Source organism: Penaeus vannamei, chromosome 43 (assembly GCF_042767895.1).
Source record: "Penaeus vannamei isolate JL-2024 chromosome 43, ASM4276789v1, whole genome shotgun sequence".
NCBI classification, from domain to species: domain Eukaryota; kingdom Metazoa; phylum Arthropoda; class Malacostraca; order Decapoda; family Penaeidae; genus Penaeus; species Penaeus vannamei.
In genome coordinates, this window is record NC_091591.1 from 8997723 (window position 1) to 9025070 (window position 27348).

The 27348-nt window shown below is 40.5% G+C and overlaps 1 protein-coding gene across 7 annotated transcripts in view; it reads left to right on the forward strand.

Moving 5' to 3' along the window:
- zip (myosin heavy chain 10) overlaps nucleotides 1–27348 on the forward strand; it is a 237967-nt gene that overhangs the window by 209765 nt on the left and 854 nt on the right. For 3 of the 7 annotated variants that reach the window (XM_070119100.1, XM_070119101.1, XM_070119103.1), the window contains 18 exons: nucleotides 9147–9239; nucleotides 9514–9676; nucleotides 11267–11410; nucleotides 11892–11998; nucleotides 12341–12448; nucleotides 12618–12778; nucleotides 12908–13070; nucleotides 13523–13802; nucleotides 13998–14220; nucleotides 14357–16726; nucleotides 16842–17013; nucleotides 17185–17655; nucleotides 17776–17922; nucleotides 18071–18277; nucleotides 18460–18615; nucleotides 18812–18975; nucleotides 24068–24202; nucleotides 25433–27348. The exon at nucleotides 25433–27348 is cut by the window's right edge and continues 854 nt beyond it. In XM_070119100.1, the coding sequence (XP_069975201.1) occupies nucleotides 9147–9239; nucleotides 9514–9676; nucleotides 11267–11410; nucleotides 11892–11998; nucleotides 12341–12448; nucleotides 12618–12778; nucleotides 12908–13070; nucleotides 13523–13802; nucleotides 13998–14220; nucleotides 14357–16726; nucleotides 16842–17013; nucleotides 17185–17655; nucleotides 17776–17922; nucleotides 18071–18277; nucleotides 18460–18615; nucleotides 18812–18975; nucleotides 24068–24202; nucleotides 25433–25562 (5394 nt within the window). In that variant the 3' untranslated portion in view covers nucleotides 25563–27348. Of the gene's footprint in view, nucleotides 1–9146; nucleotides 9240–9513; nucleotides 9677–11266; nucleotides 11411–11891; nucleotides 11999–12340; nucleotides 12449–12617; nucleotides 12779–12907; nucleotides 13071–13522; nucleotides 13803–13997; nucleotides 14221–14356; nucleotides 16727–16841; nucleotides 17014–17184; nucleotides 17656–17775; nucleotides 17923–18070; nucleotides 18278–18459; nucleotides 18616–18811; nucleotides 18976–21102; nucleotides 21272–22160; nucleotides 22261–24067; nucleotides 24203–25432 lie in introns of those variants that run through there. The other 4 variants (XM_070119105.1, XM_070119106.1, XM_070119104.1 and 1 more) reach the window with 4 other exon arrangements.

Below are 27348 nucleotides of genomic sequence, written 5' to 3' on the forward strand. Positions count from 1 at the left end.
TTTGAGAATGATTTCTAAAATGAATTGCACTAAAGGAAAATTGTCTTGCATTTTAAAGTCTTCATAAATAGGTCTTTGCTAATACTGAATCAACAGACGGTCCGTTCCGCCATATTGAAACGGATAACGTACACAAAAGCACCTGCTGTGTTGTTGCAAGGGTGAGCAGGTGGAGTAACGCGAAAACCATATGCTGGATTGAAAAAAAAGGGGGGGGGGGAACGAACACACAAAACAATGTTGCAATGAGAACAACTTTTGCAACTTTGTGCAAGGTGTAGAGAAACTCTCTAGGTGGTGAAGCATCAGGAGCTGGACATATTATCCCCCCTCCTCCTCCCTCCTCCTTCTCCTTCTCGTTCTCGTTCTCCTTCTCCTTCTCCTTCTCCTTCTCCTCCTCCCTCCTCGTCCATCTCCTCCTCCTTCTCCTTCTCCTCCTCCTCCTCCTCCTCCTCCTCCTCCTCCTCCTCCTCCTCCTCCACCCTTTTACCCCCTTCTATCCCTTCCCCTTATACCCCCCCCCCCCTCCCCTCGAAGAAACGCCCGCTCACCCTCTACTTTATGAAGTCTCTCAGGAGTGATTTAATTGAAGACTTAAGTGTCGTCTGTTGGAATCTGTTGTTGTTGTTGTTGTTGTTTTCTCTCTCTTTCTTTCTTTCGTTCTTTCTTTTTTTTCTTTCATTCTCATGTATCTTTTTAAAACTTCCCCTATATTTATTTTTCTTCCTTTTTTGCTTTCTATCTTCTTTCTCCCCCCCCCCTCTCTCTCTCTCTCACTCTCTCTCTCTCTCTTTCTCTCTCTCTCTCTCTCTCTCTCTCTCTCTCTCTCTCTCTCTCTCTCTCTCTCTCTCTCTCTCTCTCTCTCTCTCTCTCTCTCTCTCTCTCTCTCTCTCTCTCCTCTCTCTCCCCTCCTCTCTCTCTCCCTCCCTCCCTCTCCCTCTCCCCTCTCCCTCTATCTCCCTCTCGCCCCCTCTCTCTCCTCTCTCGCAATTTGATGGATCGTCTTGGCGTCAAGACAAGAAAGTAACAGATGCGTTTCAAGAAGAGTTTGACTCGGTAGAAATTGGGTGGAGAGAGAGAGAGAGAGAGAGAGAGAGAGAGAGAGAGAGAGAGAGAGAGAGAGAGAGAGAGAGAGGGGGGGGGGGAGGGAGGGAGGGAGAGAGGAAGGGAGGGAGGGAGGTCGACGGTAGAAATTGGGTAGAATGGGAACCTGATCAGCTGATGTTTTGCTGCCAGTAGGAGGTAGATGAGGCAAGAGTTTGCAAGTGATTCTCATCTCTGTGCAAGAACCAGCAGGTGTTGCAAAAACAGGTGCGTTGCGTTGACAGGTATCCTAGCTGGCAGGTATTTTGCACACACATGCACCAGTCTACATGCAGGTGTTTAAAGGGTGTTGCGTGGTATCGTTAATGTATCTATTATTTTTTTTTTTGTTTTTGTTTTTGTGTGTGTTTTGAATTTGGATTAGAGATCATATTTAAAGGTTGGTAAGTCCGTCGCAGATAGAAAAATGGGGTAAATCGGGCAGTAGGTAGATAGGCCGTAGTAAGTAGAAATGTGGTAAGTTGGATGGTAGGTAGGTAGGGAGGTAAATTGAGCAGTATGAAAGATCATGGATGCGAAGTTAGTAGAATGGGCAGGGGGGGAATAGGCCATAGAAGGAAAATAGGGGAAATTGGTAGGTAAATTTAGCAGCACGAAGGTCGGCGATTGGTGCCAAATTGGCTGGCTGGACAGGTGGGAGATAGGCCATAGAGGAGAAAATAGGGAAATTGGGCAGGAGGTAAATTGGGATTTTTGAAGATGGATGTCTTACGTGGGTAAAGAATCAGGAGGAAAATGCGGAAAGAGGAAGGAGGAGTAGAGAAAGAGAGAATAAACGATGGCAAAAAATAGAGAGGAGGAAAGAGAGAGGGAGATCAGTAGAAGAGAAACTTGAACAGCTGGTGTGTTAATAATGATGTACTCGATATAGACAACAAACATGAAACGAGGTTTATGAAAACGGGTTGATGACGTCACGTTATCTCGGGGTCACGTGACCTGAGATGGAAATCCCCCCTCCTCCTGTGCCAGCTGTTTGGCCCCGTCTTCCCATGGTGCCATTTGTAAACTTCGGAGATACGAAGAACGAAAGAAATGGAGAATTAGGGATAAATGAAAAAATAGTCATAAAAGGGGGGATCACAGGAGTAGGGAAATGGTGGGGGTGTGTTAGGGTTGGGGGGGGGCTCGGGGTCATGCATGACTCACTTGACCTCCTCGCAGCGCTTTGACCTCCCTCGTCGCCCTCCCTTCTGACCTCTTCAAGGGTCATGACATCCTTTGACCTGGAGGTGGAGGTGAGGGTGTTGCACAGGATATTTAAGTAGATAGATGGATTGATAGATTGGTTTGTAGGTAGATGTTTACAGGAAGGGTAGAGGGCGCTGGGAGTGGAGAGAGAGAGAGAGATGCGGAGAGGGAGGTAGAGATAGAGGAAGAGAAAGGGGTAAAGGGGTCCACTTAGAGGGAAGGAGGTAGAAAGCAGGGCAGAGAGAGGAAGAGAGAGGGGTTCAGAAAGAAAGGTAGAGAGAGAGAGAGAGAGAGAGAGAGAGAGAGAGAGAGATCGCAATCTCAAAGAGTCCTCAAGATGCAGGGCGCGTAAACAGCGAGTCGGACGAGTATGTAAATATGCATAAAAATGATAAAGCGATTGCATAAAGGAGAAGATTAATGATGCTGATAAAAGAGGTAAGGGAGGGGAGGGGGGTGGTGGGGGGGGTGGTGGCTTTAGGGGGACAGGGGATCCTCTGGGGTTGGGGTAAAGGGGTGTGGAGAAGGGGGGGAGGGTGTAGGGAGTTGAGTAAAGGGGGGGGGGTTGGTACCTTTTATTTTTTTCTTCAAATATGGGAGTCGGATAATTCACCTGTCACAGAGGAAACGAAGAGGAGAAGACAAGGGTTCAAAAAGGGAGGAAGGGAGAAGGAGGAGGAGGGGATTGGGTAGCGGTGTATAGAGGAAGGAGGGGATTGGGTAGCGGTGTATAGAGGAAGGAGGGGATTGGGTAGCGGTGAATAGAGGAAGGAGGGGATTGGGTTGTGATTGGAGAAAGAAGGGGATTGGGTTGTGATTGGAGGAAGAAGGGGATTGGGTTGTGATTGGAGGAAGAAGGGGATTGGGTAGTGAATAGTGGTGATAGAAGGAAGAGGAGGGGATTGGGTAGTGAATAGTGGAAGGAGGGGATTGGGTTGTGAATAGTGGAAGGAGGGGATTGGGTAATAAGTAGAGGAAGAAGGGGAATGGATAGAGAATAGAGGAAGAAGGGGATTCGGTAGCAAAGTAAAGGGGAGAGCGGAAGAGGAGGAAATCAGAGGTTAGGGGGGTAAGGGAGGGTAGAGGAAGCGTGAGAAAATGCAGGTGTTTCGCGGGGGTGGAAAGGGGAGGGAAGGGGAAGGGGGAGAGGGAGCGGTGGAAGGCTATATAGTAAATTTTCTCTGGGTCGGGAGGGAAGGGGAGGGGGCACGGGTCGAATGATAGCGCACCCGCAGGTAACACACCCAGACACACGCACACGAACACGCGCACACATGCACACGCACATATACACATATACACATATACACATATACACATATACACATATACACATATACACATATACACATATACACATATACACATATACACATATACACATATACACATATACACACACACACATACACACACACACCCACACCCACACACACACTCACACTCACACTCACACTCACACTCACACTCACACTCACACTCACACCCACACTCACTCACATATGCTGCTGGAATAGAGGTAATGTGCAATGTGTTTGTTTTCGTTGCTATTCCACACGAAATCGCAGCGGTGGGGGTGGGGGGTGGGGGGGGTCGTCTGTCCGTCAATTTAGAAAGCGGTTTCTCGCAATCGCCCTTAGTTGTTAGTTTACGGGCGGTTTTGCAATACGTTTTCGCCACGCAAAAGTGGAGGGAGGTGGGCAGAGGAATAGGGGAAAGGATGGAAGGTGATGGGTAAAGGGAGAGAGAGAGGGAGGTAGGTAGGTAGGGAGGGAGGGAGGGAGGGAGAGAGAGAGAGGGGAAGGGAAGGGAGGGAGGTGGGGAGAGGGGAAGGGAAGGTAGGGAGGGAGATGGGGAAAGGGGAAGGGAGGTGGGGAGATGGGGAGGGGAAGGGAGGTGGGAGATGGGGAGGGGAAGGGAAGGTAGGTAGATGGGGAGGGGAAGGGAGGGAGAGAGAAGAAAACGGAGGGAAGAGGCAAGAGGAGGGAGAAGGGACAGGTTTGGAAAGAGAAAGGGAAGGATAGGAAACGAAATGAAAGAGTTTGAGTGAGGGAACAACTGCAAGGAGAAATATTGTGTTGAAGTAATTATGTATATTTTGGACCTCTGAAAACCCGTCTTGGCCAACAAACTCACGTGATAGGAAAAGTAAGCTGGACTCGAATCCTATGGTTATAGTGTCATCCAAAGACTTATGTCATTCTTCTATGTCTATCAAAGAAAGGCCTTATCATGATTTTTTTTTTCTTATTCTTGTTGGAGAAAATTTGAGATTGTGATCCCGTATATGGTGGAGAAGAAAAGAAGAAAAAAGAAAACAGCAAAGATAATAAGTGATTAGACAGTGGGAAATGTAAATGGAGTTGGTAAAGTGAGTAATAAGTATTATGTTCCAGGAGGAATAACTGTGTGTGTGTGTGGGGTGGAGAGAGGGAGAGAGAAAAGAGAGAGAGAGAGGGGGGGGGGCACATATGCCCACTCTCCTCCTCCTCTCACACAACACAATGGCTTTAATCCTACACACAAAGATCCTGGCTATTACACACTCACTCAGGGAGTCTCCGTGCCGCATCACCCGTGTTGGTGGCGAAGGACTCTAGGATCCAGTGCGCTCTCTCTCTCTCTCTCTCTCTCTCTCTCTCTCTCTCTCTCTCTCTCTCTCTCTCTCTCTCTCTCTCTCTCTCTCTCTCTCTCTTTCTTTCTTCTTTCTTTCTTTCTTTCTTTCTTTCTTTCTTTCTTTCTTTCTTTCTTTCTTTCTTTCTTTCTTTCTTTCTTTCTTTCTTTCTTTCTTTCTTTCTTTCTTTCTTTCTTTCTTCCGTTGTGAAGAAGGATAGAGAGAGGCATTTAGATGGAGAGATTGGTGGATAGAGAAAGGAAAGGATGAACAGATAGATAGAGAGGGAGGGAGGGAGAGAGGTAAGGATGAATAGGTAGACAATTAGGTAGATGATAGATAGGGAGATTAGATACACATGGGCAGACAGAATGACAGATAGACTGAAATGGATGAATGGATGGTTAGAGAGATGGATGTATATGAATGGAAGTAAAATTATAGTTATGGTTACATTTAGAAATATAGGTATTTACAGATAGGTAAAAAAAAATGTGGATGTATAATAAATAGGTTGATATATGAGTGCAAATAGAAATATAAATAGATGTAGATAAATGGATGCAGATATTTAGGTAGAGAGTGGTAGATGGGGAGATAGGTGGGTGCAGGTTAGGTATATGGACGGGCGCAGGTAAGATAGATGGACACATACAGTTAGAATGTCGAATATAGGGTAATGATCAGATATAGGCATAAGTATGCAATACACATAGGTACAGATAGATAGAAAGATGAGCAAGCGAGGGAGGGAGTGAGTGACTGCAAAATTGATGAAAACGGAGAGAGAGTGAGAGAATGAGTAAAAGTGAGTGTGAAGAAGAAAAAACATAAATTGAAGCAATTGAGAAAGTGATTGAAAAGGAAATGTTTGAAATTTCAAATTGGCTTCTAAGTTGGATTTGTCTTTCTTTTGCCTTTTCTCTCATGCGTCTGAATGTATATATACACACACACACTTTACTTTGCATTACAGTTACTTGTAATCCTGTAATATTTGCAGACTGTATATTTCTTTGTATTTGTGTAGTTTGGATTTTGTTCCATAACTCATCTACACTCGGATGATGATGAGAGGATGTAAATAGTCTCTACAATTGTTCTTTGGCAACCTTGTATGACCTGGAAGGAATTCTTTTGCGAAAAGCACACACTATCACTGCTGTATATTTTGTGCTTTGTACACGGACACTGCTTTTAAACATTTCAGGGCAGTCTTATCGAAGATGTGCACAAACAACTTCACCATTTGTACAAAAGCATCATTTAGTTAGAACTATCATTGTACAGTTACACAAATGAAAGAGGTCATTTATCCTCCTGAAACATGTACATAAACATACTTTATTCATATGTTTTAAAGACATATTTAACATGCCATTTTTTTATCTACTAGTGTGAGATAAGTAGTAAATAATGAGCAATAAGTATGTACATAAGATAGGCCTCATGTACTAATGTTTCCTAAAGGTGTGAGAACATCTTTCAAGCACTGTTAACATAGAGATCTTAAATAAGAAAAAAGGATAATGATAGTTAATAATGATGACAATGTCATTAGTCTAACCTTGGGTCTTGACACGAGCTGATGCCTGCATGAGAACGGCAGTCTTGCTGAAGATGACAAGCCAACCACCTTAAGGTAATCACTTTTAAGCTGCCTTTCCTCTGGGGGTCTTCTGTTATTTATGACTTTGTTTTCTTCTGCTGTTGCTGCTGTTGTTGCCGCTGCTGCTGCTGCCGCTGTTATTTCTGCTGTGATACGGGTTCTGCTGTGATGTGCAGAACATTGCGGTAAGGAATGGTGTTGCTGAGAGGAGTGACTTCCCGTCCTTCCTGTCTTTCTCCATATCCACCATCTGCACGCACCCTGACCCTTAATGAAACCCAAGCTCCGTTTGTGTTTGGAAAGATCCCAAATTTGCTACTTTGCATTTTGAAATTCCTCCTCTCGTGTCCACTCCCTTTCCCCAGCTGAGACTTGGGCAAGGCTGTGGGCTGGTATTGTAGTTGTTGTTTTTGATTTTGTTGATGTTGATGTTGACTTTTATGCCTGCAAGCACTGTTGGTTCTCCAGTCCTTTTACAGCTTCTCTCAAACCTCTTTGTGTATTGCTTGTTTGTGTGCTTTTGATTCACCGTATGCTTTAATGGTTTTGTTTGCACTCTGCTTGAGTAATGAGTGTAGCTTTTCTGTTGTGTGAACTTTAAGCTTTTTTCTAGGTTGAATGTAGCTTGTGTGTGTTTCAGACCCTTTTTATACCACATGGGTTTGAGTAGTGGCAATCCAATAGTTTTTCTTATTTATTTTCTTGAAGCCACAAGACTCATGATTTGGATAAACTTCCCAAGAAATGGAAGTTTTGTATTGCAGATAAACTTTTTTTTTTTGTATGCTATTAGAGGAGTGGGCACTGCTCTATCACCAAGTCATCTAGCATACTGTCAAATATTAGAGGACAGAACCTCTTAAGTGGATTTGTGTTCCAAGGTAGTACTCATGTATTATATACAATAGTTCAGTCTGTTGGGAATTTGCTTTTTGTTAGTTATTTGTCAGAATGGGAGAGGAGGCAAGAGTATTCGATTTGAGCAATGACCATGGTCTGACAGTCTGTTTTGGTTAGATCTCAAGTAGCACTTTAAATATAATCTATTAATGAGCAGATGCTTGATGTTATGAGGCAGCAAATTGACCATTCTCAAGAGAGGAGAATAGTGAGGATGGGCAGTATTTGCCCTGTATATGGTTCAAGTGTGTTGGAGTGTGCATGGATGCTGCACTGGCTAGGTCCTTATTGGATTTATTTAAAGCTTGCAGTTCATTAGCAATGCCATAACCATAGAAGCATATTTTGATAAATGTACGGCATATTTTTTCTTCCATTTTATCATAAATTCAGTTTCTGAGAAGAAAGGTGCCTTGGATTTTTTTTTTTATTTATTTATTTTTATTATTTTTTATTTTTTTTTATTTTTTTTAAGAGGACTCTTGAATTTTAAGCTACTGTTTAAATGTACAGATTAAATGTAGTTTTAAACAAAGAAAACATTTAGGGGATACTAACATGAGTAAATATTCTTTATAAATACTTCAAAGACTGCATGTATATAATCTTTTCAATGTATAGTGATATTTTTTATACTACTAACATAATAGAGATAAATCACAGAAATGTGAAATATTTATATATTATTCTTTATAGCAACGAAGATAGTCAAATAGTTTAGCGAGTTTTAGAGACTAGAAAAAAAAGTCATAGCATTTATCTTTGTATAATAACCGAGATGCTGTACATACAATGCCTTACGACAGTGTGCGTAAAAAGAAAGAGAAAAAGGAAAAGTTACAGGATTGCCCCATAGCATAGCATTCACCGTTAGAAAATCACTGATCCAGTGTTAGTGTTCAGTGTGTATAGCATGTAGAATATGTAGTTGTAGTGTAGAGTTTGTTTTGGAAGGTAAGTTCCATTCCTGGTGTTATTTTTTTTCATTCGTTTATTTTGTTTTTCTAACCCCAAAAAATGCAATATGTGACTTGTAATGGAGTGTGACATTTGGAATGTATTAGTTTTTTTGTCTAATCTTTTTGGTCTTAACTAGATACATGGAACTGTTTAAGACAAAAGTTCTGTGTTTGTGCATTTGAGCAGAGTTTAACACTAGAATGAATTAATGTTGTATTTGTGAAGTAGATAGATATGTGTATATATATACACTAAAGTAGATGTTACTTTTAAAGATTTTTAATGATAGTAGTAAAAATTGTCTGTAGTTGTTGGACTAGTTATATCTGCAAAGTGAAATTTTCAACTGATTTCAATTTAGAATCCATTTAAACATATCAAGGGCAGGTTACAAGTGGGTACCATAATAGCTGTATTCCAGACCACCTCCATGCCCTTTGTGGCATTCTTTCATAATCAGGTCAGATTGTTTAGTAATTGCCACTTTCCCTGACAGGATTCAGAACAAAGAGCCAGAAACCACTCATGATAATTTGCCTTTTGACTGTTATCAGACTTTTTATGGTTCTTAGTAGAGAGGAACTATAGGAAGGTTGATATAATGGCTGTTTCATGTGGTAATAATTGTTTGTTACAAAACCTATAATCGGTCGTTCACAATTGGCATAATGATGGGTGCTCCTAAGAAAATCTTTGTCTGTTTCCCCTTTAGCTTGTAACTATATTTTTATCAGTATATTGTATCTCATGCCTTTGGTGTTATTGCAGGGAGAATTGGAAGCTCAGCTGCTGCAAGCCAACCCTATTCTTGAAGCCTTTGGTAATGCCAAGACAGTCAAGAATGACAACTCTTCAAGATTTGTGAGTAGATGACTATTCATGCATATTATTGAACTGTGATTTGCACCATGTTTTCCCCCCCAAGATCTGCAGGAAAGTCTATCAATGTAATTGCTATAGCTAAGTATTCAACGTTCAACAGGTTCTATAATTGATAGGTAAAGCTAGTGCAGGTATTTAAGCACTGTAATTAAACTAATATATCCTCTCAAGTCAGGAAAAATTCAGTTTGATTGTCAACAATTGATATCATGGCAAGTAGACAGCCTTTCACATAAGCCTGATGAACTTTCAGGGTAAATTCATCCGTATCAACTTTGACAACTCGGGATACATCGCTGGTGCAAACATTGAGACGTACCTGCTGGAGAAGTCGAGAGCCATCCGCCAGACCAGCGATGAACGCACATTCCACATCTTCTACCAGCTGCTTTCTGGAGCCACTAGCCAGCAGAAGAGTAAGTAAATGATAAGATAGATTGAATCAAATAGTCAAATTGTTTCTTTAGATAATGTTTTTGAAATTTCCTTGGCAGGACATATGATTCATACTATATGAGGTACCAGTAGGTCAGGAGGGATTAAGGAAAATAATTATAAACTATGGATAAATGAATGAACAAATGGGAAAAAATACAATTGCGACATTTGTCATAATTAGACACTGGAGTGTGAATGTGGAGGGGGGGGGGGAGAGGTTCTTGGGTACCTACACTCTCACCACTTGTTAGAGCTAATGCTGTTGACCTGACATCTGGTTTGACTGATGTACTAGATTTGAAATGTGTGTGTGTGTGTGTGTGTGTGTGTGTGTGTGTGTGTGTGTGTGTGTGTGTGTGTGTGTGTGTGTGTCCGTGTCTGTGTCTGTGTCTGTGTGTGTTTTTGTTTGTTTGTTTGTTTAGGGGGGTACACAATGTGATTGATTGTGTGTATGTACATGTGATTGATTGTGTGTATGTACATGTGATTGATTGTGTGGACGTACATGTGATTGATTGTGTGGACGTACATGTGATTGATTTTGTGTACATACATGTAATTGATTTTGTGTACGTACATGTGATTGATTGTGTGTACATACATGTGATTGATTGTGTGTACATACATGTGATTGATTGTGTGTACGTACATGTGATTGATTGTGTGTACGTACATGTGATTGATTGTGTGTACGTACATGTGATTGATTGTGTGTACGTACATGTGATTGACTGTGTGTACGTACATGTGATTGACTGTGTGTACGTACATGTGATTGACTGTGTGTACTTGCATGAGATTGACTGTGTGTACTTGCATGCGATTGATTGTGTGTACATGCATGTGTGTGTTTTTGCATGGGTAGGGAGGAATGTTTGTGTATATGCATAGAGGGGGGTTTGTGTTTGTGAGTAGGGGTTCTGATAGTGCATGAGGCAGTGTGCAGGTGTGGTGTATATGTAAATGTTTGGGTGTGTATGTGTAAAATTGTGTGTGTGTTTGTATGCACTTGTGTGTGCATGGACATTGTAAATGATGTTCAGCAGGTACAAATACTTTACACACCAGAACACTTAGCCTCTGGACTAGTTAAACAACTCTTCCAACTTTAATTGACCTGCTGTTTAACATGCAAATATTCTACTTGATTATACATTTGATGGCAGTTTAAATGTTTTTATGAGGTGAAACCAGCCATGTTGGCAAGATAAATGAAACTGTTGTTACATTTAGTTACCTTTTACATATCACACATTTGAGCATTGACCCTGACTTTTTGTTAATATGCAATCTCTTTGTTGAGCTAAATTCATGTCTCCTTTCTTCTTAATGTGCTTTTCTTTACATCTAGCTCTCTGACAATAATCTTACTTTACATTCTTTGGTGTTAGATTAAAAACATCATGGTAATTATCCTTTTTTCCCCCTGTTTTTTTCCTGTATGTAAGAGAAAATAAGCATTTGGTTTGTGCATTATTTAATAATTTCATTTTAGAATTTTCATTTATTGATAAAGAGGGATGTAAATCACACACTTGAACATTACTTACTTTTTCTGCCTATTGCAGAGGACTTCATCCTGGAGGACCCCAAGCACTACAATTTCCTGACCTGCGGCAAGATGCAGTTGCCAGGCATCGATGAGGTAGCTGAGTTCCAGGCCACTGTCAAAGCCATGCAGATTATGGGCATGAACAATGATGATATCCAGTGTGAGTTTTTCTCATATTCTGTATTTGTTGGAAACTTTGAATAAATTTGTATTTGACGGAGAAAACATGAGTGATAAGTCGTAAATAGATATAAATTCTAATTTTGAATGGTTTGTAAATTCAAACTGATGAAAAACTAGTAGATAGTTTGTTGGAGAAACAGTTGTTAATATTAGTGTTCTGTGATAACAATGAACCTGCTCCTTCTGCTGATTTTTTCCGCTGTATTATAAAAATAATTTTAGTCAAGCAGATCTACTTATGCAAATTTGTTTCCAAGAACTGTAAAAGAAATCAGATGGAGAGATATTACCACCACTGCTTGCTGCGTGTGGCTTGGAGGTGTCATATGAATTTCAAATGAGGTGCGGGAGCGTCTGGCAAGGTGTTGGAGAAAATGTAAATGGAATGCGTTACGGGGTTGGTATGCTGATTTATGTATCCTCTTGATGTCTCTCCTGACCTGAGGTTTGCCTTGCAGCTGTGTTCCGCACTGTGTCTGCTGTGCTGATGTTCGGCAACATGCAATTCAAGCAAGAGCGCAACTCTGACCAGGCCACTCTTCCTGACAACACTGTGGCACAACAGGTGAGAGGCTGACAAAGGAATATGACCTTTGGAGCTCACATGTCTGGGCCACTTTGAATGCATATCCACTTTGGTTCATTGTGATTACTTGGATTACACAATTTTTTATTTATTTATTTATTATTATTATTATTATTATTATTATTATTATTATTATTATTATTATTATTATTATTATTATTATTATTATTATTATTATTATTATTATTATTATTATTATTATTATTATTATTATTATTATTATTATTATTATGATTGTTAATGCATAGAATTAATAATTTCTTTAACAATTAACATTTATTACTTTTACATTCTAATGTAATTTTATTCCCTTCTAACAAGGTGGCTCACCTGCTGGGTCTGAATGTGACAGACTTGGTGCGTGGGTTCCTAAAGCCTCGCATCAAGGTGGGCCGCGAGACTGTCACCAAGGCCCAGAACAGGGAACAGGTGAGTTTGTTTCCATTTTTCCTTGATTTGAAAAAAATTCTTATAGCATATTCACAAATTTCAGGAAAGGGTCCCATCATTTTCTTGAAGCCTAACATTATATATTATAAGTTTGTTTCTCTTCTTCATACTCATTTTTACTTTGACTAATTGCACATATCTGTTACAGTGTGAGTTTGCTGTGGAGGCCATTGCCAAGGCCCTGTATGAGCGCCTGTTCAAGTGGATCGTGATGCGCATCAACAGGTCACTTGATCGCACCAAACGCCAGGGAGCTTCCTTCATTGGCATCCTGGATATTGCAGGATTTGAGATCTTCGCCATGAACAGGTATGGTATAAGGTTCTTCCTCCTTGTGATAGTGGTTTTACCTCAGTTTAGTTTAATATCTATAGAACAGAAGTGGATAAATCTGATTAAATTCCAGGCTTATTCCTTATACTCCTCTTCCTCTTGCAGCTTTGAGCAGCTTTGCATCAACTACACGAACGAGAAGCTGCAGCAGCTGTTCAACCACACGATGTTCATCTTGGAGCAGGAAGAGTACCAGAGGGAAGGCATTGAGTGGAAGTTCATTGACTTCGGTCTTGACTTGCAGCCCACTATTGACCTCATTGAGAAGGTGAGTGAATAATTTACTTTGCACACCTGACTGGAAAAACTTGCTGGCTTTATTTTTATTAACTGGTAAATCTAACAGTTTTAAAAGGTTCTCAGTATTTGTGCATGTGCTATTGTTACAGTAAAGGTCATTTCACTTTATGTGCAATGCATAGCAATTTATTTATTATTTGTAAGAGTTAATCATTTTTGATACTTCATTCATATTGTTTGTTTATCACTTTACTTTACCTTCTGTATTGTATTGTGATATTCACATAAATTTTGCATCTCATTAGTAATTTCACTGATATTACTATGACAGTGTATCTTGTTTGGATTTTGTGATAATCCTTTAGTCAGCTCTGGATGCCCTCTCACCAATTTCACTAATGCTACAAGGATGATGTATCATGTCCAGACTTGCCATTATTGATAATTCTACTTTACTTGAATTTATAATTTTTTCCTCAGCCCATGGGTATCCTTGCCCTGCTGGATGAAGAGTGCTGGTTCCCCAAGGCCACAGACAAGAGTTTCATCGACAAGCTCAACAACTCACACTCAGTTCACCCCAAATTCTGCAAGTCTGAGTTCCGTGACAAGGCTGACTTCGCCATTGTGCATTATGCAGGGAAGGTAGACTACTCTGGCCATCAGTGGCTCATGAAGAACATGGACCCTCTGAATGAGAATATCGTCTCACTCCTGCAGTGCTCTCAGGACCCCTTCATGGTGCAGATCTGGAAGGACGGTAAGGATTTCATGAGTTTTGAGTTTCAGGTTTCTGGAATTGTATCTTGAGAAAGCATAGGTAGAAATTGATATACTTTTCCAGGTATGTTATGCAGTATTTATTTATTTATTTATTTATTTATTTTTTTATAAATCTTGTTTTTTGTTAAGAACTTTGAAATTCATGTAAAATTAAATACACTTTCCATTACAGCTGAAATTGTGGGCATGGCACAGCAGGCAATGGGAGACAGTCAGTTTGGTGCTCGTACCAGGAAGGGTATGTTCCGCACAGTCAGCCAGCTCTACAAGGAACAACTGACCAAGCTCATGGTCACCCTGCGCAACACCAATCCCAACTTTGTGCGTTGCATCATCCCCAACCATGACAAGCGTGCAGGCAAAATTGATGCTGGTCTTGTGCTTGATCAACTCAGGTTAGCATGACATTCTCTTTTTTTTGATAGTATCATAAGTAAAGTGTGAGGTTTTTAGATGTTTAGATATTATGTATATAAAATCTGATCGATTCTCTTACATATACTCCAGGACTAACTTGTGACTCTCCCACAGGTGCAATGGTGTGTTGGAAGGTATCAGAATCTGTCGCCAGGGCTTCCCCAACCGTATTCCCTTCCAGGAGTTCCGTCAGCGTTACGAGCTGCTCACTCCGAACATCATCCCCAAGGGCTTCATGGATGGCAAGAAGGCCTGCGAGATGATGATCCAGGCTCTGGAGCTTGAGCCAAATCTCTATCGTATTGGTCAGAGCAAGATCTTCCTGAGAGCTGGTGTGCTGGCTTCCCTGGAAGAGGAGAGGGATATCAAGATGACAGACCTGATTGTGCAGTTCCAGGCTTACTGCAGAGGTATGTTGGCTCGCAAGAACTACCAGAAGAGACTCCAGCAGCTCAATGCCATCAGGATCATCCAGCGCAACTGTGCAGCGTACCTCAAGCTGCGCAACTGGCAGTGGTGGAGGCTGTACACTAAGGTGAAGCCTCTCCTCCAGGTGACCAAACAAGAAGAAAAGCTGGTACAGAAGGAAGAAGAGCTCCGCACCATCCAGTCTGTGCTGGAGGGCCAGAAGAAGACCAACAAGGAGATCGAGATGAAGTTCCAGCAAGCCATGCAGGAGAAGAATGTCCTGGCTGAACAACTTCAGGCAGAAACTGAGCTGTGTGCAGAAGCAGAGGAAATGAGAGCAAGACTGTTGGCCCGCAAGCAGGAACTGGAAGACATCCTCCATGACATGGAAACTCGCCTTGAAGAGGAGGAAGAGCGAACAGGAAACCTCACTTCAGAAAAGAAGAAGCTCCAGCTGCAGATCCAGGACTTGGAAGAACAACTTGAGGAGGAAGAAGCTGCACGCCAAAAGCTCCAACTGGAGAAGGTGCAAGCGGACGGCAAGATCAAAAAGCTGGAGGAGGATTATGCTCTCTTGGAAGACATGAACCAGAAGATGACTAAGGAAAAGAAGATGCTGGAGGAGAGGTCAATGGATGTTACCAGCACACTAGCAGAAGAAGAGGAGAAGTCCAAACACCTGATGAAACTCAAGGCCAAACATGAGTCCATGCTTACAGAGCTCGAAGACAGAATCAAGAAGGAACAGCAAAGCAGGTCAGAACTGGAACGTGCTAAGAGACGCTGTGAGACAGACCTGAATGACCTCAAGGAACAGCTCAATGAGAAGAAGAATCAGATTCACGAAGTACAAATCCACCTTGCCAAACGCGAAGAGGAGCTTGCCCAAGCAATGATGCGTGTAGATGAGGAAGCTGCTGCCAAATCACAGCTACAAAAAAGCATGAGGGAGGTAGAATCCCAATTGAATGAGCTTCAGGAGGACCTTGAGGCTGAGAGGAACCTCAGGGCCAAGGCAGAGAAGCAGAAGAGGGACCTGAATGAGGAGCTGGAGGCCCTGAAGAATGAACTTCTGGACTCCTTGGACACCACTGCAGCACAACAAGAGCTGCGCACCAAGAGGGAGGAGGAGCTTGCCAGTCTCAAGAAGAGCCTCGAGGATGACCAGACCATTCATGAGCAGCAGATTGCAGAGCTGCGCCAGAAACAGAGTCATGCCCTTGAAAATCTGAACCAGGAGATTGACCAGCTCAAGAAGAGCAAGATGACAGTTGACAAGGTCAAGAGTCAACTGGAGGCTGAAAATGCTGATTTGGCCAATGACCTCAAGAGCACCATACTGAGTAAACAAGAAAGTGAAAAGAAGAGAAAGCAGTGTGAATCCATGATCTCTGACTTACAGCAGAAGATTGCAGAGTCTGACAGAACCAAATCTGACATGCAGGAACGTCTTGGCAAATTGGAACAGGAACTGAATGCTGCCAACATGGCCATGGAAGAAGCAGACTCCAAAGCCATGTCAGCCAACAATCAACTCAAGAGCCTGGAGGCCCACTTGCAGGAGACTCAGGGCTTGCTGGAGGAGGAGACACGCCAAAAGCTTAACCTCAACTCCCGCTTGAGAGCCTTGGAGCAGGAGAAGGACCAGCTGCAGGAAGCCCTGGAGGAGGAGGAGGGATCCAAGCGCAATCTGGAAAAGCAGGTCGCCACCCTCCAGGTCCAACTCAGCGAGGCTAAGAAGAAGGCTGAGGAGGAGTCTAACAATTCCCAACAGCTGGAGGACACCCGCAAGAGGCAGATGAAGGAGCTGGAGGAACTGCGTGCTCGCCTGGCTGAACTGGAAGCCACCAATGAGAAACTAGAGAAGAGCAAGAGGAAGTTGCAAGCCGAGCTGGAAGATGCCCAGGTGGACATCGATACCAACAGGGCTAAGGTCGTGGAGCTGGAGAAGAAGCAGCGCAACTTCGACAAGATGCTCAATGAAGAGAAGAGCAACTTTGAACTGTGCCAGCAGGAGAAGGAGAATGCCGAACGTGAGGCCAGGGAGAAGGAGACCAAGATTCTTTCTCTTAATAGGTGGGTTGTTTTCTTTACCAGAGTGACATTGATACAGATAGAATACAAATCTAGACAATTTACAGAAAGTGTAATTTATATGAGAGTAATTTTATGAAAATTTTTTCCAATATAGGACACTAGAAGAATACATGGACCGCATTGAGGAACTGGAGACAGGCAAGAAGCGACTACAGATTGAGCTGGATGACCTTATCTCAACCCGAGGAACAGCTGACAAGAATGTCCATGAACTGGAGAAGGCAAAGCGTGCTCTGGAGTCCCAGTTGGCTGAACAGAAGACCCAGGTAAGATTTTTCCCTTGGTTCCCTTGGTTCTATTCTTATTAGATTAGGAATGATACTTCCTGCAATTGTTGTTGTTTCTTTTTTTCCCCTTGCTAAATAGAATAATAAAATGTATATGACATCCTAGATCTATTTGTATTATTGAATTTTTTCAATGCTTACCATTTGCAGATTGAAGAACTTGAGGACGAACTCCAGTTGACTGAAGATGCCAAGCTTCGCCTTGAAGTCAACATGCAGGCAATGAAGGCACAGTTTGAACGTGATCTCAATGCACGTGAAGAGCAGGGAGAAGAGAAGCGCCGTGGCCTGCTCAAACAGCTGCGAGAACTAGAGGCTGAGCTTGAGGAGGAACGCAAACAGCGTACTGCAGCCGTCACTGCACGTAAGAAGCTTGAGGGAGACCTCAAGGACATGGAAGGACAGTTGGAGATGAATGGCAAGGTGAAGGATGATGCCCTCAAACAGCTCAAGCGTGCAGGAGCACAACTGAAGGAATACCAGAGAGAGGCAGAAGAGAGCCGAGCATCGCGTGAGGAAATGTCAGCACAGTACAAGGACCTGGAAAGGAAGATCAAGATTATGGAAACTGAGCTCCTGCAGTATCAGGAAGACCTCAGTGCGGCAGAGAGAGCACGCAAGGTAAGAAGCACATTCGTGAGCATTTGTGTCATGTAATAGTAATTGTAAATAACTTTTCTTGAGATCACCTAATAACTTTTCGTCCCAGTCATCTCCATATTTCTTCTCTTTCTTCTGCAGAATGCAGAGAGTGAACGAGATGAACTCCAGGAAGAGCTCAACCAGTACACATCCAAGGCCACCCTCAGTGCGGATGAGAAGAAGAGGTTAGAGGCAAGAATTTCATCACTGGAGGAAGAATTAGAGGAAGAACAAAGCAATGTCGAGGTAAGGAGTACAAAAGAATATACAAAATTATTACAGTTACAACTGTTTTTGTTAAAAATTTGGATTATTCTCTGTGGTATATCAGTTATGGATGATAATTATTGAAAGTGGTGAAGAGATTGTTTCTTACACTATTCTTGTCTCCCAGGTTCTCATGGACAAGATGCGCAAGAACCAGCTCGCTATGGAACAGCTACAGACAGACTACAACACAGAGAAGTCATCTGTAGTGAAATTGGAAGGACAGCGGTCAATGTTGGAACGACAGAACAAGGAGCTCAAGGCCAAGCTTGCCGAGATGGAGGCTGAAGTGCGATCCAAGACCAAGGCCACCATTGCAGCCCTTGAATCAAAGGTCAGTAGCTTTGCATTGTTTTTTATAAGGTATTGGGTGAATCAAACTGTGTAGCATTCTCAAATATTTCTTGATGTGGTTACCTGCATTTTTCAAAAATGTAATAACATTTGAGTCCTCATATCAAAAGTTCCAGAACATATTTGGAGCCTTGATTGAATAACTAAATATCTTAAAATTAGGTCAGCAACCTGGAGGAGCAGCTGGAGGTTGAGGCACGAGACCGTCTGGCACAGGCAAAGGCCAACCGCAAATTGGAGAAGAAGCTGAAGGAGCTTGTCATGCAGGTGGAGGATGAACGAAGACATGCAGACCAGTACAAGGAGCAACTGGATAAGGTTAGTAGTTTTTTTTTAGAATTTCAAGGTGAGATTGGATTTGGTACTGTCTGTTTTGGGAAATGGACGAGTTAACTACGTCATAGTTTATTTTAAAGATTAATCTAGTTTGGTGTGGATTGGAATTATCACAGGGTGGAAGACATGATCACGAATAATTGAGTGGCAAAGAATTTATATTATCCTTTCTCTACAGTCAAATGCCCGAGTCAAGCAATTGAAGCGCAGTGTAGAGGAGACAGAAGACGAGCTTTCCAAAGAAAAGATGCAGCGTCGCAAGGCCCAGCGTGAAGTTGAAGACATGATGGAGTCCCAGGAGGCTCAGAACAGAGAGATCTCCTCCCTGAAGACGAAACTCAGGTACAGACCCTCTAGTTGACTGTTCTTGTTTTATATAGGAGTTTGTGTTCAGGTTTTTAAGGCCATATTCTGTGGGTTGGTACTGTAGGGAAGTACTGTACTTTTGGATTTTTTTGATGTTTGTGTTTTGTTTTTTTGTTTTTTCAAATGGATGGGAAAAAATAATGCCTGGAAAATGAAAAAGAAAGGAACAGGCATACAGATATGGGAATGAAAGAACACTATTTTTTTCTCTTCTTTTCCAAGCCAAAGGTGTATTTTGACAGGTGTATTTTGAAGTTCATTCTTCCTGGTGCTGTATGAGGCAACTGAGTTTAAGGTTGCTGAGACTGAACTTGAATACAGCTTCCCTTTATTCATTACTTCAGTGCCAGGTAGATATTGGGTTAAAGAGATTGAAAAGTAAAGCAAAGATTTAGTTTAATAAGCAATTAAAAGCCATTGCAAGTATAACAAGAAAAATAATGTTAAATACGTGCTCAATGGGTTTTGTAGATTGATGAATAGGCAGAGAAATCAGTTAATGGATGTAACAAGCTAAATTGTATTAAGTGCTTACTGTAAGACTGTAAAGACCTAGTTAGGACTGGTAAATTAGCTGTATAATGTAGGCATAGCTAGTTAGAGCTCATAGATTGTGCTAGAAATGAAACCAGAATATAAAGAAACAGTGAAATAAACTTTCATGGAACTTTGAAAAGTATCATATCCTAGGAGCAGACAAGAAAGAAAAAAATCTTAATATAGTTACTTGTCAAAATACACCTTAACTAGATTTTATATAGATAATTCATTATATGATGCCTCTTCCACTGAGGCAGGGAAGCTGTGTATTATATATATATATATATATATATATATATATATATATATATATATATATAAATATATATAAATATATATGAATATATATATAAAAGAAAAATTATATATATATATATGTATATGTATATATATATATATATATATATATATATATATATATATATATATATATATATATATATATATATATATATATATATATATATATATATATATATGTATATGTATATATATATATATATATATATATATATATATATATATATATATATATATATATATATATATATATATATATATATATATATATATATAAATGATTCAGTGTAAGGTAATACACTGAGACACAAGAGTGGAATGCAGAAAAACAAAGTGTCTTTGATACACCTTTTTGAAAAACTGACATTTTTCAGATTTTTTTTTTTTTTTTTAGTTTTTTAGTTTTTTCAGATTTTTTGTTTTGACAAGTTCTGAGCTTGTATTGGGGAAATTTAGGTGAAAGAGATATTTTATTAGTTTTCTGTCTTTAAATAGAGGGGATATTAGGGTGGGAATGTTTTCTTTCATTCACTATTTCAAATAGTTTCCATGATTTATACTATTATAGAATGGTAATTATTTTTCTTTGTTCTTATTATCACTTACAATTTCCTTTTCTTTGTCACCATTTTGTTTGTTTATTTTTGTCACCACCATTGTCTTCGCAATACATACTAGTCATCATCATCACTATCAGTATTATTGATAACAATTGTTTATTACTGATCTGGTCATTATAAATTTCATGGCATTGATATTACTTTAGTGGCATTGATTACCATTATTAATGATATTGTTATTAGTGATGATGCTCTTTATTCATATCATGTCACCCTGCGTAGCCAGGCTGGAAAGTGTCAGTTGTGTACTTGAGTTCTTATTCTTGCATTACTAGTGCACCCAGTCTGGTTGAGATTTGTTATCAGGTTTACTTGATAATTGTGGATACATTAGAGAATTTTGTAATATTTGATTAGAGAGGTTTAAGGTACTTAATATATCCTACTTTTATTGAGGCAGTATCCAGGGTTTAGTCTTTTACTAAGTGTTATACTTGGTTTATGAATCGAGCAGCTTAGTGTGCTCCAGAGGTGAGCCTAGGAAAAATTAAATGCATTTTTGCACTTCATATGAGAGAGGTTCTTGAAACCCAAGACTTTAGTGAAAAGTTTTGCACTTTCCAGTCTGGTTGTGTCGGAATTTTCACACATTCGCCGAATCAATCAAGTCCATTTTCGCAATGATCTCGTCTCCCTCTTTCAGTCTTCTGTTGGCTGCTTCTCCGTCTGAGGCTAAATCTGTAGTTGACAGTCCTTCATCTGCTATAAAGTTTCAGTTGACTGTGTAGACATAAAGTACATCCACAGACATTTTCACATTATTTTTAAAAACCTTTTCTCCCAGACTTTGAATCCTGGTACACTTTGTACTGCTTGAGCCAAGAGGCTGTATATATAAGGCCAATGAGTGTGTTCGGAGTATTTAAATGGCTTGTATAGTGTGTGGCAATAGAGTCTTAGATTATCAAACTTGTGGAGTAATAATGTTAAGAAAAAAATGGAGAGAAGGAATAGGATTTTCTTCTTTAATGATCATAATAGATATAAAATCAAAGGCTTTTCATAGTACGTTTTTAGGACATTAAGATACCTATATTTTGGTAATTAATAATTCCTTTATTAAGTGTAGGCTTGTATTTTAACTTTCTTTTGGATCAGATAAAGTTTAGAGTTAGTGTCACATGTAATCCCAGAGATTTTGATAATGTAAAGTTACTTAAAACTGCATCTTGTCGTATGACTAAATCTTCTCTGTAATTTATTAAAAGATACTTCATAGTTTTCACTTATAATTTTTTGAGACCCTGTACCAGTGAAAAATATGAAATACAAGAAAGTGCTCAGTATTTTTTGTTTATTTATTTATTTATTTATTTATTTATCCATTTTTAAGCTGAGCTTCAGTTTTAACTGCAAAGTCAATGGTTGGCTTTTCAGAGTAACTAAGCCAGTGAGTGGCTTCATAGCTTTAGCAAATTGCAAATATTTATATATATAAAATCACATTTGACAAATAACTGATAAATCTACTACTGGATTCAGTCATTATTTTTTTTGAAAAGAATGATAGTGAAAAAGTAAGATATTACCCTTTTTTTGTTTTATGTTTCCTAATACCTCTAGTAGTTTTGTCAGTTATTTGCTAAACCTTGAATTTGTTAGTATCTCCAAAATTTAGTACTCTGTTTGTAGAAGAACTATCCCACAAAAAAACTATAATGATGTTGAAGAGTGTGTGTCCAATTTTGTGTTGTGTTACAGCAGTAGTAAAGGTGGTAGTCACAGCCACGTACTGAGTAGCCGTCGCATTGTCACCACAACCACACACGCTCAGGACAGTGAGGAGGACTAGTGGGCTTCCGTGGGTACCTCCTTCCCTCGTTATCTGCCGTGTCTCTATTTCCCTCCTCTCTTCCTACCCCTTTCGACGACTCAAATAGTTCCTTGTGTTCCCTGTGTCTCCCCGAATCCTGTGATCCTTTCTTCTCTTTCCTTCTTTCTCATACTTTATCCTCTTGCATTTCTTTCCTCTTCCATGTCTTGGTCTTCTGTATTTTTACATACTGATCTTCCAATTCTTTCTTTTTTGTACCTTCTTTCTCATCGTGTTCCTCCACTGCCTTTCCTTCATCTTCCTGTTCATTTATCTTTTCCTTCTCTTTATTTTTCCTCTCCTGTCTCCTTCTCCCCTTCCTCCTCCCCCTCCCCCAACTACAACTACAGTTACTCTTATTATTTCACCTTTTTTCTCTTCCTTATCTTCTCTCCTCCTCTCTCCGTACCCCCTACTCCTCCCTCCTCCCTCCCTCTCCCTCTCCCTCCTCTGTCCCTGCTCCCTCCTCCCTCCTCCTTCCTCCTCTCCTCCTCTCCCCCCTGCTCCCTCCTCCTTCCTCCTCCTTCCTCCTCTCCCCCCTGCTCCCTCCTTCCTCCTGCTCCCTCCTCCCTCCTCCCTTCTCCTTTCCCCCCTGCTCTCTGCTCCCTCCTCCCTCCTCCCTTCTCCTTTCCCCCCTGCTCTCTGCTCCCTCCTCCCTTCTCCTTTCCCCCCTGCTCCCTCCTCCCTCCTCCCTCCTCTCCCCCCTGCTCCCTCCTCCCTCCTCCCTCCTCTCCCCTCCTCCCTCCTCCTTCCTCCTCTCCCCTCCTCCTTCCTCCTCTCCATCCTCCTCCTCCTCTCCCCTCCTCCCTCCTCCCTCCTCCTCTCCATCCTCCTCCTCCTCTCCCCTCCTCCCTCCTCCTCCTCCTCCTCCTCTCCCCATCCTCCATCCTCCTCTCCTCCCCCTCCTCCTCCTCTTCTCCCCCTCCTCCTCCTCTTCCCCCCATCCTCCTCCTCTTCTCCCCATCCTCCTCCTCTTCTCCCCATCCTCCATCCTCCTCCTCCTCTCCCCACCCTCAATCCTTCTCATCCTCCACATCCTCCATTCTCCTCCTCCCAATCCTCCATCCTCTCCCCCTCTTCCTTCCTCCTTCCTCCCTCCTTCCTCTGTCCTCCTCCCTCCCTCCTCTGTCCTCCTCCCTCCCTCCTCTGTCCTCCTCCCTCCCTCCCTCCCTCCCTCCTCTCCCCCTGCTCCCTCCCCCTAGACCTGTAGCTGAGTCAATTCCAAGTACCTGTTGTTTATTCCTTTTTTGATTTCTAGTTTTATTTACCTGCTACAAGAGCTTCCCCGCGCCTTTTATGCATAGCTTGTCTTCTATGTCTTAGTTTTCTTCCTCTTCTGTGTAAATTCTTTTTTATTTTCACACCCTGTTTTATGTTCATGTTGACTTTTTTTTTTTTTTCTTTTTTTTTTTTTTCTTTTTTCTTTCCACCCCTAGGGTTTTGAGAATATTTGTCTACACACGAAATGAGTTTCCACACGATAAGATTGTTTATATGCGGACAACATGTGATGACGACATTGGGGAACCTAAAGGGTGGGGGTTAGGTAGGAAGGAATGGGTAAAACCTGGATAGATGGAAGATACGAAGAAAGAGAAACGTGAAATAAGAAACCCTTACACTTTTTCTTCCCTCTTGTGCAATTTTTCAACCTTACCAGTAAAACATTCAATACATTTTTTTACTTTTTTACTCATTTCATATATTTTTTTTTTTTTCCTTTTTGTATTAATTTCTTTTTTGAAGTACTTTTCCCACCTTCTAATGTCACTCTCTCTACCGGTGGCTACTGCAGCCAAGCCGAAGCTGAAAAGATCTTAAATCAAATCACAAAGAGAACAAATCGAGGTCTGTGCAAGCTCATGAAGAACGCATCCACATCAAACGTGATTGATCTCACACAAGATTTCAGTAGCAGTGAAGATGAGAAGTTTGTGTTCCCTTGTGGTTATTTGCCCGCGTAGTGAAGGCGTTGTGTTTAATTTTTTTTCATTATTATTTACTGTGTGTGCGGTGGATACAGTCAAAATATAGGAATGTTGTTGGTTGCATCTCAAACAAAAATTATGGTAATTCATTAACACAAGCGCAAAATATGACTGCATCGAGACGTGTGATTAGAGTTTGAGATCTTTCCCTTGTCTGAAGTATTGATCTCTTGACAACCAGACTAACTGTTTTCCTGTGAAGATTTAAGGGTGTGAACCAACTAATCAGATATTTTGATAACAGATAGATGTATTAGGTTCTAACAGTTATTATTTACATTTTTTTGTTTTGTCTTGCTACTACATTTACTGCATGAGTGCATCTGATATAATGCTGCAGCTGTTAGCAGAGCATTATATATATTTTCCTCCCAAAATTAATACTTTGCTAGTGACAGTAATGTTTGGATAGCTGGTGAAGACCATTTCTGAGCATTTTTCGTTCCTTGCAGATACTCCTCTCGGAAAGGTCACGTGTTAGTAACGTCCCTACCAGTCTTTGCATGAAATTAACCTGTTGTGATGACACTATGTGCAGTCCACAGTTTCAGAAACACCTGTGACTGTTGTTATCTAGTGTTGAATAGAAGCATCAGTTAGATATGATATTAATCTATTCTTTGTTTTTAACCAACTGTAATGTGAAGAGCTTGCTGTTGGTGTGTATGCACATATATATTTATATATGAAATATGTATATATATTTATATATAACATGTATATGTATTATATATGTATTATGTATATGTATATGTATGTATGCACACATATACATAAACGTATATACACACACTTAACACGTACATACACCCAGTATATATTACATTAAGATATAAATCTGCATGCAGACATGCCTGCTTGTTCTACACCCTTTTTGCTCTTTTGCACTTGAATGTATGTAATTTTTTTCATCAGTTTTGACAAATGATTCATAGTACTTTTGATTTTTCTACTTGCTCAAGTAAAAGACTTTGAATCGAAACCATGTTCAATCTAACTTTAAAAACCAAATCTTTAACATCTTTATACCTTAATAATTATACATGCTATAATAACAGAAGACCCTTTTTATGATGATTCCTCTTAAAGAACTGGCACCTGTCTTGTGAACGTAGTGCGAGATGAAAAACCTTAATAACCTGGTCCTCTCCCTTCCCCCTCCCCCCCCACAGGCGTGGCGGTGCTGGGATCAGTTCCCGCCTTGACTTCCTCGGAATGAAGCGCGGGTCGATCGCAGCTGCCAGTGATGACTCACAGAATGCGGACGACTCAGTGGACGGGGAGGAAGAAGCCACCAAGTGAGCAGTCGGTCCAGCTGGGCAGAAAGTGGCTGCCCCAGGACACACCTCTGTGTATTGATCACCCCAGAGATTGGAAAGGGACTCAAAGGACACTCATGAAAAGGGGTTGAAAGGATATTAACTTGATCCAAGATAGTGATTTATAAAATTTCAAGAGTGAATGTGATTTTTTTAAATTAGTAAAAAAAAAAGAAAGAAATTCAGAAGGTGATGTGTTACGAATACGCTTCATTGTAAGTTAATGTCTGAAATGTCAAAATTGAAATAGCAGCATTGTCCTCTGAGCTGCATTTATCAACAAAAATTGCATACACAGCAGTTTCATTATAGTATGGATGGTAAACTTTCCTTTGGTTTTCTCAATGGAAATATTTATATATTAATAACACAATTTTCATCTTTCCTGAAAGGAGAAAATAAAATAAAAATTGTAATGCAAAATTAGGAAAATTTGATTATTAGATTATGTAAAAATTTCTCCTAAGGTGTGTCTCTATGTTGAACTAGTTGCCATATTATAGCCTTGCACCATGAGTGAACTGACAAATTATATTCAACATTCCAGGAAAATAGGGCTTATCAACGTTGGCATATTTGTACTTAATAGTAAGGAGGGAAGATTAATTGGATAGGATCTATGGTTACAAAAATGAACAATAATAAAAGCACAAAGTTGCCTCTCCTAATCCCCAACAATTTTCTACCCATATAAGGAAGCTGGTACATCAGATACCATAAGATAGCATGAGGTAGGGATTAGTTGTTGGGGATGAGGACCTGGCTGATAACCTTAGGTGAATTGGTGTGGAAGGGAACAGCACAGTGGTTGCCAAGCAACACAGGGCTGTCCCACTTGATAGAGGTTGGATATACAAGTACACTCGTGGCTGAAGGGTTGGTGTGCACGGCCAGGTATGTCTTTTCCTCATGCCTGTGAGAGAGACGCACACCGACCCTACCACCTGGTGATGCCAGCAGTGCGAAAGGAGCTCAGTGGCTCAGGCAATATTTGCCAATGGACATCAAATGATATGAAGTGTGCCTCGGCACACAACTTTTTTTACTGTCATAATAGATTTTCCTAACTTTGTATCAAACTAACCGTGAATGCTTCCAATCTGCTACATTTGTATAGATTAAATAATAATGGATGAACTAACATATTACCATTAGTTAAGAGCTGCCTATATGATTATTATTATTGTTATGTAATATCAGTGAGTATCTTGTATAGTCGCCCGGCCAATTAGCAATGCAGTCTTTCTTATCCATCCTGTACTCATTTATTGCTATTTTATTTAGAACTCATTAACTCTCCTAGTATTTCTTTCTCCTTTTTATAACTGATGTTTTTGTTGCTTTTTTATTTAACTTTCTTTCTATTTAGTTGTATTTACTGGTTGTAATCTTAGGCTTATTATTTATCTTGAACCTTCCAAGTGACCTTAAAAAAAGCTTAAAAAAAGAAAAAATGAAAAAAGATTTTGACTCATTGCTCATCATCAAGTCCCAATCTTCTCACTTCTTATTGTAAATCATTCCCAGTTCTGTAGGAAGAGTATATGCCTTATAGATGTAGAACAAAGCTAGGGGGAGTAATGAATAACTAATTATAAACTGAAGTAGCCGTAGAGGGTAAATACGGAAATGATATACACTTGTACAGGGTGGCCATAAGAAATGTTTCCCCTTTTTTTTTTTCTTTTCTTTTTTTTCCAAGTAGCAGTAATGTCTTTTTGAAATTGTGATTTAAAAGTATGAAAGCTTCTATAAGGTGCTTTGTTTTT